This window comes from Anopheles funestus, chromosome 2RL (assembly GCF_943734845.2).
Source record: "Anopheles funestus chromosome 2RL, idAnoFuneDA-416_04, whole genome shotgun sequence".
NCBI lineage: Eukaryota > Metazoa > Arthropoda > Insecta > Diptera > Culicidae > Anopheles > Anopheles funestus.
The window spans coordinates 87535603-87546537 of NC_064598.1; the positions used below are offsets into that span (position 1 = coordinate 87535603).

General features: G+C 48.0%; 3 protein-coding genes across 5 annotated transcripts; 1 reads left to right on the forward strand and 2 right to left on the reverse strand.

The window, feature by feature from the left end:
• Positions 1-478: 478 nt before the first annotated feature.
• LOC125764055 (maternal protein tudor) lies at positions 479-7712 on the reverse strand. Of its 2 annotated transcripts, none has more exons than XM_049427883.1 (8): positions 7371-7712; positions 6604-6750; positions 4581-6505; positions 4365-4508; positions 3596-4272; positions 3288-3516; positions 2444-3206; positions 479-2367 (listed from the first exon to the last, which is right to left on the reverse strand). In XM_049427883.1, exons 3-8 carry the CDS (start codon positions 6458-6460, stop codon positions 493-495), a joined length of 5568 nt encoding a protein of 1855 aa, XP_049283840.1. In that variant the 5' UTR covers positions 6461-6505; positions 6604-6750; positions 7371-7712; the 3' UTR covers positions 479-492. The 2 variants fall into 2 exon arrangements, with proteins under 2 accessions (XP_049283840.1, XP_049283838.1); XM_049427881.1 differs by having other exon boundaries at positions 4581-6510; positions 7371-7711.
• A 111-nt stretch (positions 7713-7823) lies between these two features.
• LOC125764058 (ran GTPase-activating protein) lies at positions 7824-10101 on the forward strand. The gene is made up of 3 exons (XM_049427887.1): positions 7824-8085; positions 8202-8524; positions 8585-10101. Exons 1-3 carry the CDS (start codon positions 7980-7982, stop codon positions 9935-9937), a joined length of 1782 nt encoding a protein of 593 aa, XP_049283844.1. The 5' UTR covers positions 7824-7979; the 3' UTR covers positions 9938-10101.
• LOC125764066 (uncharacterized) lies at positions 10094-10908 on the reverse strand. 2 transcript variants are annotated; one of them, XM_049427896.1, is made up of 3 exons: positions 10851-10908; positions 10501-10734; positions 10094-10438 (listed from the first exon to the last, which is right to left on the reverse strand). In XM_049427896.1, the coding sequence occupies exons 2-3, from the start codon at positions 10725-10727 to the stop codon at positions 10114-10116; spliced, it is 552 nt and encodes a 183-aa protein (XP_049283853.1). In that variant the 5' UTR covers positions 10728-10734; positions 10851-10908; the 3' UTR covers positions 10094-10113. The 2 variants fall into 2 exon arrangements, with proteins under 2 accessions (XP_049283853.1, XP_049283852.1); XM_049427895.1 differs by having other exon boundaries at positions 10501-10903.
• Positions 10909-10935: the final 27 nt, after the last annotated feature.

Here is a 10935-nt window from a genome sequence, read left to right on the forward strand (position 1 = left end):
AATCACTTTTTGTTTTGTTTGTAAAGTTGGACTAGTAAAGTAAATAGAGTAGCTGTAGTTCAGTGCAATGGGATAATAATGCGCATAAATAATTGGGATACATACACGTTCATTTAAATTCGTTTGACGAGTCCACTAATTCGTTTCAATAAACATCGAGAAAAAGAAAGAATAATCGATAAAAAAAACACCAACGTAATGCATAAGAAATCAACAAAACAAAACAAAATCAACTAGCGTAAGTGCTTATATACTTGATTATCGATTCTTAATCCTATGTGGAGAATTATTGTTCGATTCATCGTTACCTTGAAAAAGGGATGAATTCTTACACCAAAGCAATCATCTCCGTTCTCCTCTTGGGCGTTTGAAGCATCGTGCACTTCAAAGCAGGAAACGGGATGATTGATCATCCCTCCGTTCAATCGGTAACGGTCGTTTTTTTTTTGCATTTCACAGCATGCCATCGCATCACACAAATCCGCGCACCCTTTAATTGTCAGTATTCGAGAACGGTTGACCCGATGTGGTTGGTGCGGATTCACAGTTCTCCAGAAACTCCAGATCGCTGAGTGCCCTGAAGAACGCCTGTTTCGGTTTGGCACGCCGTTGCGTTTCTTCTGCACTGCTGCTGCCGCTATTGTCTGGCGTTACGGGCGCACCGATCGTATCATCGACGTCTTTCTCTCGTAACAGATCTTCCACATTAACGGCAGCGGGAGTAAATAACCGTATGATCAGTGGATCGCAATCGTTACGTACAATTTCAAACGTGAACACCGCCTTGCCCGAATCGGCCAGTTCGGTCAGGCGGCTGCGCAATCGGCTCCAGCGTGCTGCACCGAGCGACACCTCGTCCGTTGGCAAATAGTGCTCCAGGCAGCATTTCTTCGCCAGCCGGGACATTTCCTCGATGCTGGGCGGCATCTTGCGCAGGTCCGTTGCGGCCGCCCGATATCCATAGTCGACCAGCAGCACCAGATGGTACGTGGCCTGACCGCCGTGCACCTCCGAGAGGACAAGCGCACGGCAATACTTACCGTTGTGTATGAGCTGCGCTAAACAGAACAACCCATTTCTAATATCACCCTCGGCGATCGGTTCACAGTGCTTCGCTTTGGACGCTAGCAATTCCTCCATGTTGCGCAGCGCATCGAAGCTGTTGTTGAACTGGATGAAAAATTCCGCCGGTGAGTTCACGTGGCTAATGTGCACCTTGTCGTCCTCTAGCTGATAGCTGTCATCGAGCCTGTTGTCGTCGCCCAGGAAGAAACTCGAGCTCATCGCATCGGTCGACGAACCGGGTCCTTTCTCGCAGAGTGCCACCAGCTGATCCACAATGTTGCGTCCCTCCAGAAACAGCTCCACGGTAGCGAACGATGGTCCGGGACTGTGCAGCTGCACCGTAAACACCGTCTGGCCCATTGCCGTCAGCTCGACAAACTTTTCCTGTGCCTCAGCCGACCAACTTTTCACGTTTTCCGGTAACCGCAGTGCACACTTCGTACAGAGGCGCGTCAGCTCGGCGATACTCGGTTCCAGCTGCTTGAGCTTCTGCACGGTAGCACCATTTCCGTAGTCCACAAACAGTACCTCATATGTGCCTGGTTGCGGTATGGCCAACACCTGCACCCGGTACCACAACCCATCGTCCGCAAACTCGGCCAAACATATCATGTTCACCTTCGGTTCTTCGACATCGGCAAATTTGCTAACGTCCGCCAAATAGTTCGCCATCATATCGAGCGGATTGACATCGCGTTCCAGCTGCAGATAGAACTCATCGATCGATTCCGTATGGCTAGTGAAGCAACGCTGACCGGACGGTACGTACAGCAAACGGGTGGCCAGCTTTTTCTCCACCAGCATCTCGGCAATGTCTTTCTCACTGCTACGCACACTGATGTAATGTACGCCTTGTGCTTCGGCCAGAAACTGTACCTCCACCTCGTCCAGGGCACGCAGTATCGTTGTCGCTACCTCCTTCCATGCGGCCATTTTCTTCCGTCCGTTGGAACTGCTAGCACTGACTTGACCACCATCGGTACCGGCCACTTCCGCGGACATGGGCTGAATAAGCATGGCGCACTGTTTTGCGTAAATTTTCCACTTCATCAAATCGTCGTTAATGTCGCGCAGGGTACTCTTCTTGTTGCTTGTCACGATGTCCGTGTGGCCAAAGTCAACGAACTGTATGATTAGATCGTCGTGACTGTCAATGATGAGTGCCCGATACCAGAGATCGTCCGCCGAATATTGAGCGATACAGTAACGGTCAGCAGAAAAGTCACGCAACGGTGGTAAAGAAGAGGCAATGATTTGAAGAGTTTCTTGCAATTGATTAAGATCTTTTTCATCACTTTCGAGCTGTTTCAATGGAAGGGAATGAGGGAGAAAAATAATTTTAATAAAAATTAACCCCAACAACTGTTCCACAACTCACCTGAATGAACAACTGGCTTGGATTATCGACGTGACAAATTTTAGCTTTAATCTTCTGATGCTTTGCCTCATGATCTTCGATCGATGGACGCACGGGAGCGCCGGGTGTTGGGGACGATGCTTGGCGCTGGTTGAGAATGGTCTCGTAATCCAAATCAGCTACCAATTGTCGATCCTTCAGGACACTCACGATGCTATAATCATTCGAGGTGATGTCCACAATCCAGATCCCATTTCTAAACTCCACCACTTTAAGGGACAGTTCGTACGATCCGGTCAGTTCACTGATTTCGTTCTTGATGCGCTCCTCATTTACATCAGCGATTGCCGCCATCGGTAAGTACACACGATGGGCAAACGCACTGTACTCGAGAAACTTTGGTTCCAGCACCTTCAGCTCGCTGTGCTTCACCTGCTCGCGGTATCCATAATCCACCAGCAGCACTTCGATCTTTTCGATCTCCTGCAACGATACGATCTTCGCACGATACCAATTACCGTCGTCCTGCGACTTGGCGGCACACATTTCATTCATCGCCAAATTTGCCACCGGCACCAGCTCTTGCTGCTTTTCGTAAAACTCGAACAGATCGTCCGCCATCTTGGTGATCTGTTCGCTCCAGCGAGCATTCTGTACGTACAGGCAGTTCGTGCTTTCCACGTGAGTAACATACACGTTGAAGGTACTCATCAGCACAGGCATTTCGGCTATCGTTGGCTCAGGTTGGCCCGTTAGCGACGGTATCAATAATGACAGTATCAATCTACAATTGAGAAAAAGAACGTTAGTAGAAAAAGGTATTTTAAAAAAACTCATGTATAAAAAAATGAAAAAAATGACGTACTTTTCATCATTCGATACATCGACCACTTGTGCCAAGCAGTGCCGATTAAGCCATTGTGCACGAAGCTTCACCAAAGCATCCGCCGAAGAAAGGGATGAATCACAGTCATCCTGACGGCAGCTGAAGATCGCTTGATGTCCGAGCAATTTCGCACGAAAATCGTTCAGACTCTTTAGCTCTACAAGCTGCACCTTTAATGTTTGTCCCTTCAAACGGGTCAGATCTATATCTGTGGAATTGAAGGTAAAATAAAATAAAAACTCATTATAAACACCATTTTATCTATACCATTTGCTTCGATAGCTTACCAACATAAACCTGCGCGATGAGATCATCTTCCAGCAGATGCTCCTTGAGATCGCGTCCGAGCGATTCCACCTTGCAGTGATATTTGCCATCAACACGCTCCAAAAATATCGTCTCGAACTGTTTGTCATTGCTGATGTACGAATCGATGCGGCTCTGTAACTCCTTCACTTCGCATCGCAATCGAACGTCGGGCAGGGCACAAGCAATGGCCATTGGAGCGAGCCGTGTAAAGCGGCGCTCCACCAGCCACAGATCGTTGATCGACAGTGCCAGCTTATTACCGCCGTCAACCAACTCTACCTTGTACTTCTGAACGGACTCGTTATACTTTAGCACACGACCGCGATAGTACGCATTGTGTTTGGGGTGGCGTACTACCACAATGGAACCGGTGGACGGTTTGGCGGCCTTTCCACTGGTTTGTTGTTGCTGCTGGAGCTGCTGCTGATGTACCTGCTGGTTGCTCTTATTTCGATAATACTTTTGCAGCTGCTTCATCATTTCATGGTACTTATCCTCATCGGATCGTAATCTAACGTAAAATTGTTCCGGCGAGTACCACCAGGAGAGAACGACTTCGTGCTTAGTGCTCATCGTTACTGCCTGCTCCGGGAAGGTACTACGGTACGGCATAAATTCATCCGAAGATTGTGCGTTGCTGGAGACGAAAGCGTTGCTAGAAATAGAAAGCAAAACATCCAAAGGCGGGTTTTAGAGAAATGGATTCATGGTACGATTCGACTATCAAATCAAATACCAAAACCTTACCTTTCCCCAGCAGCAGCCATTGGAGCGTCCATTCTGTTTCGTTCGTTCCGCTTCGCTTCGTTGCCGGCCAACCCTACATTTGCTGGAGGGCTGTTCGGTTCTGCAAAACGATCATCGTGTTCGTAATAGTACGGCATTTGGGCACTGTAAACGGGATTATGTGTGGGTACATTATTTTCAACGCGTGATTTCATTGCAAACATTTTTTCCCCTTACCGGTCCTTGTTGAACCTTGGAATGTCATTACGGACCCCTGCCGTTGTTCCTACATTAGTGGCAATTCCCGGATTTCGCTTTGCATCCTGCTTGTTGTTACCTGTCGACGAGTCTCGGCTGCTGTTGTTGCTCTCACGTCCATATCCAGCACCACCACCACCTGAACGACCATTGCGCGGAGGCGATTGCACATTTGCACCCGCTTGCAGATCGTATCCCGAGCTTTGATTGCCTGGCAGTGGTGGACCACCACTCCATTCGTCGTTAGTCAGATCGATACAGTCGCCATGGCCGGACGATATGCCACTGGACGAAAGTTGCGCTTTGGCTGAATCGACAGACGTCCCCAGTGGATCAACACCATTCGCACCGGCTCCTCCGGACAGTCGTTTGTTTTGCTGCTTCTGAGGATTGCTCTGTTGTTCCTTTATGAACTTTCCTGGATTGTTCAACTTCAGCAGCTTCTTCGACACGTTCAGTACGGGCGTTTCCGATTCATCCAGCAGGTTGACGATCGTTTTTCCGTCGCGTATATCGTACACGATCAACTTGAACGGTTTCCGTTCCCTATCCGTACCTTCCGCGAGCATTTCGAGCTGATCCGTCGACAGATCAGCGCTGATAGATCCTTCGAACCCTTCCAGACAGCACTCGATCGCTTCCGGGCGCTGATGGAGAAAGTCCGGCGACAGGCGCTTCAGCTGCGATCGTTGCGTAGTGATGCTCGTACCATAGTCGATTAAACGCACCTTTAGTTTTGGATCCGTTTCAATCACCTCCGCACGGTAGATATCATTGGGATCGAGGCTTACGGCATACACATCGCCAACGTTCACCACGCCCGGTACGACACTGCCACTACCCTGACAATGCACAATCAAATCGTCCATCATTTTATCAAACGCTGCCACATTGTCCAGCCGATGGACGAAGAATTTCGCGCATGATTCAATGTAACGTATAACCACCCGATAGCTGGGCCCACGCTGTAGACTTCCCGGTGGTGGATATTTGTAAACCTGCTCCTGGCACTGCTGTTGCAATCGCAGGAACAGATTGTCGCCGTTTTCATACAGCTCACAGTACGACACAAACGCCGCACCCTCTGGAGGAGTGACTTTCAGCGTTAGTACCTTGCCTGCGATCATCTTGGAGAAGATTCCAGCAACATCCGCATTCACATCCTCCAACCGGCGCACATTGGAAAGTGCAAAGCGCGTGGAAAAGATTTCATATCGCAGAAACTCGGGTGGAATTTCGTACAGATTGCTCGGATGCACCGTTTCCGAATGGCCATAATCGACGTACGTAACCGTACAGTTTCCATCCTGCCCTAGCGCTGTGATGAGAGCCCGATAGATCGTATGATTGTGTGTATAGCGTGCCAAACAGGCCATACCGAGCTGCAGCTTCCGATTGATGGATCGTAACGGCACCCGTGCCAGTGCACCCATCATTTGCTTCAGTGCGACTTCCGATGAACGTAGCTGCACCATGAACTGTTTCGGACCATTCTGCACGTATGAAACGGTCACCTCATACAGTGAGCCGATGGTAAGCGTACTGGCGTTGAATGTTAAACTTCCCGGAGAAAATGTAGCGCTCGATCGGCCCGCACCGGAAGCATGCGATCCACTGGTCGGTGTACGTAGCACATCATGTTTGCGCGATTGACTGCTCGATCTTTGGTGCGTTTGCGCCGGAAGAATTCCCTGCTGATTCCCGTTGAGCATCGGCCCGGCACGGGCTTGATGGGACGTGTCCACCAAATGCGGTGGATAGCCAAAGTCGCCGAGCGCATTCCGACCGGCATTCGGTGCGGTACGTAAAGAACGTGCCGGTTGCAGATTCTTTGCCGCCTGGTAACGATTAATATTCATATTCGAAGGCGTTCGGCAATGTCGTGTCCAACTATGTGAAATGTGCTGCTCTACAACGAAAGACAAAACAAAAAGTGCATCGGAAATGAACGACGTGACTCTTAACGGCATGGGCGATCGTAGCAACCCAAATCGGGACTTACATAGCCAACCGCGATCCACGGACGGAAATCGAAAACTTCAAATCAAGGTGTTGCGCAGTTGCTTCACTGCCGATACATTTTCCACGGTGCTTTCGGAAGGAGATTGGGTCCCTCCCTCTCTTTATCCCTCGCTTCGTTGGGTGATGACTGGTAACATGAAATCGAGAAAAGCAAACACAGTGCGTAACTAGGGTGCAACACTACAACAATGCGAATGATCAAACGAATGTGAAGAGAAAACTGAAAACGATTGAGATTTTTTTTTTGTTTTTTTTCCCAAACGCATCACTACTCTGCGGCTCGTTTTGAACGTTTTTCCACAATTGCTTGCACTTCGTTTTTCCGAGCGGAAGGAACGGTGGAACGCCACCGAGAGGAGCAAAAGAAGAAATTAACCGAACATTTACCGTTATCATGCGCTTCATACCGATTTCTTTAAATGTTCGCTGAAAGCAACGTTCAATCGGTTACGGGGGCGGAAGACTTTTCTTTTATTGGATTTCTCTGCATATCATTCTTCTGATATGGTACTGATTGGGGATACTATTCGATTGTGATCTTTTCAAGATTCGCCAGAATTATGCATCACAGAACAAAACGTGGCACATGGCTTACTACTTATTGTTCACATTCCAATACCGGAGCCATTGTATTTTTTCAGACCCTGCCTCATATTGTGGGGAGGTTTTTTTTCGCATCTATCCTACGGTTCTGTTGACTTTCCTGGCGAACGATTAACGTACAGTTTTGGGTTATGATTAACTTACCAGAAAGTAACGAGTTATGTCGAGTAACAGCTTTTTCCCGTAACTTGATCGCTTCAGTTCCGGCTGCCACTTGGTTTTAGTTCTGTGCCTCTTTTCCGCAAAAACGTTTCGTCGAAATGCGCCTATCCGATGGAATGCAACAAATGATAGTGTAGAAAATGAAGTAAGCAAATCTGCCAACCACCGAGTCGCAATTGTTAGAACGAGATAGCAATATGATTCGCTGGGAATGGGTTTCAATGCAACAAATGCACTAAAGGAAATTTTAATAAATAGATAAATGGTATGAAAATATTCTCCAGTGGCTAAATGCACTACAAAATACTGAACATTGCATCAAAATAAAAAAGAAAATCACTCAATGCACTCCGCTCAAGAAACCGAACCACACGTGTAGCACATTCAAATGTCAAGCAAAGCGGCAAACGGCCACTCGCGTTGACAGCAACGGCATTAAACAAAAGGAAACAACGGTAAACATAACCTCCCGCTCGTTTTATACCGCGACGAAAAGCATCCACCAAACGACGGCGAAATTGTTGCTTTGCTACCAAGCATATAGCGCATTTTAGTGAAAGTAAAGCAACTGTTCAGGAGGCTCTCTCGACAATGGCATCCTTTAATTTAACTTCCATAACCAGTGCACTGTCCGATCTCGACCAACACGGTGTTAAGTGGGTTGGCAAAGCATCCAAATGGGGAACGGAAGCGGAAGGTAAATGCACACCTGCCGGTTGGCGGTAAAACGCAACTGCGCTGATTGATCGCGTTATTAATGCTCCAGTACGTTGTTTCTTCCTTTCTATTACATTGCACGATGATCTTCTGCAGCCAAAGATTTGATAGATGCGATAAATGCTTGCAAGGATATGCGTTTTCTGAACCTGGAAGGAAACACACTCGGTGTGGAGGCGGCGAAAGGAATTGGCAAAGCACTGGAAAAGCATCCTGAACTGAAGCAAGCACTTTGGAAGGATCTGTTTACCGGGCGCATGAAGGAAGAAATTCCGATTGCACTGAAGGCACTTGGGCAGGGTATGATAACGGCCGGTGCACAGCTTACCGTGCTCGATTGCTCCGATAATGCGCTCGGTCCAAACGGAATGGTTGGACTGGTGGATCTGCTAAAGAGTGCCACTTGCTATACGCTCGAGGTAAAGCATTTCATGTCAGTACCTGCGTACGGTTGAATAATGTGTCTTTTCTAATGGTAGGAATTAAAGCTGAACAACTGCGGATTGGGCATCCAAGGTGGAACAATGCTCGCTGAAGCGCTGCTCGAAGGGCACAAAGCCAGCAAAAAGGTGGGCAAACCTCTTGCACTGAAAGTGTTCATAGCGGGGCGCAACCGGTTGGAAAACTCGGGCGCTAAAGCACTGTCGGAAACGTTCGCTACCATCGGTACGCTAGAGCAAATCGAAACACCACAGAACGGTATCTATCATGTGGGCATCACAGCACTTTCCGAAGCGTTCAAGATGAACAGGAATCTGCGGATCATCAACCTAAACGATAATACGATCGGGCCAAAGGGTGCTGCGGCATTATCGGTCGCACTGCAGGATCTGCCAAATTTGCGGGAACTTAACTTTGGCGATTGTTTGCTGAAAACTAAAGGCGGAACCCTGATTGGGGAGGCACTGCACGAAGGACACACTGAGCTTGAAGTGATGGATTTTGGATTCAACGAAATCGGACCGGATGGTGGCTTTGCGCTAGTGAACGCTGCCGCAAACAAGAATAAACTTCGCTCGCTCGTACTGAATGGTAATTACTTTGGAGAGGAATGCTGTGACCAGCTGCGGGAACTGATGCAGGACTATGAGCGTAAAGGTGTGATAGAGCTGGAAGAGGACGCGGGTGACATGGAGGAAGAGCAGGAGGAGGAGGAGGAGGAAGAGGAGGAAGATGATGATGAGGAGGAAGAGGATGTGGAAGAGGAAGGAAGCGAGGATGAGGACGATGAGACGGCCGGTGATCAGGACGATGATGACGACACGGACGAGGGCGAGGAGGAAGATGCGGAAGAAGCACTTCTAACCCGATTGAAGGAACGTACTACAAAGCCGAACGGCACTAATAATGATAACACGCTCGATATATCTGCCGTGTCGATCGATCTGGACTCAACGCTACCGAACACAGTCGATTCCTTCATCCGGCAACACTATCCCTCGGAAACGATGTTCCAATCACTACCGGATAAGGATAAAGTGGCCGCTTTCCGCGATTACCTAAATGCGATTCCGAAAGATGACTATCTGGTGCACACAGCGTTCACCATCATCAAGTGCTCGGAACTGTGCGAAAGCCAACCGGACGCGCTCGATGTAGCGCTAGCCCTGTACAAGGATGCGTTCGAGTTTGCGAAGACTAACAAACGGTTGAGAAGCCTGCGTGACTTTATCCTGATTCAGCACGGATTGCTCAAACCGGAAGATCGAAGCTACCAGCTGAAATACAATGTCCAAGCGTGCCAGCGTGCGCTACGTGCAGCTATCCAGCAGAAGTTGATACCGAAAGAGGAGACCGAAGTATTCGAGACGTTTCTCAATCGCGTAGGATAACTGATCCAGGAGGTCGCGTTTGTACATGTACATGAGATTTCTTTTACTTTTTATTAATTTAAAAAAAAACACACGAATTCCAAAAAGAAGAAAGAACAGAGGATAAATCTCGCTTAACAGTATCCTAAGAATGACGTTTCAATACAGATAATAAGGACTCGTTACGATTGTTTCATTCATTCTTCTACATATTCCGAAACATTCCAGCAGGCGTATGACACGAAAGATGGCTGCTGATCACGATCTTCCTTGTATCGATCGTTATCGACCGTTAGAGTCGCTACTGATGTATATCTGCGGCGGAATTCAATCTTTGTGCAGTAGATAATCGTTTCCGTTTGCAACTCTGCGTTGTAGCAAGGATATGAGGTGGAAACGATCGCAACGGGAACCATCCGCGGAACGTAATACGCCATCGATGTAACGACATTATCTTGACAGGTGAGCCGCCCGGATGCAAGAAATCGTTCCGTTGACACCGGTATGGTTAGCTCGTTCCGTCTGTGCAAAAGTGAAGGATAATGATCCTGATCACGACAGGTGATCCTACCAACGACACTTACAACATTACAGCGCATCCTTCGAACAGATGTACAGCCAGCTGTGGTGATTGTTCAGCAGTGTCCGTAGGTTCGTCGATAACCGGTAGTATTGGTTTGTAAATATAGGCCGACAGCCTGTATCGGTTTCGCGATGGGTTAACGATCGGTAGAAGCAGTTCATTATTGTTCGGATCTGCAAAGTGGTTCGAGATGCTCGAATTAGTCGAACAGAGGCGTCTTCTGCGCATCCGGCTGCTAAAAGGTGTTGATCGATCAACGTTATTCATCCGAATCATAAAAGGATGCAACGATGCCATTAATATAGGATAATGATTTAAAACTTTGCGAACAATATTATTTATTACACTTACGAACTTATTACACTTATCGAACACTAAGTACCGCTGCCATTGCTCAAACGCGGCTGATCAGTATGGCGGTCCTTATAGCAGCAGG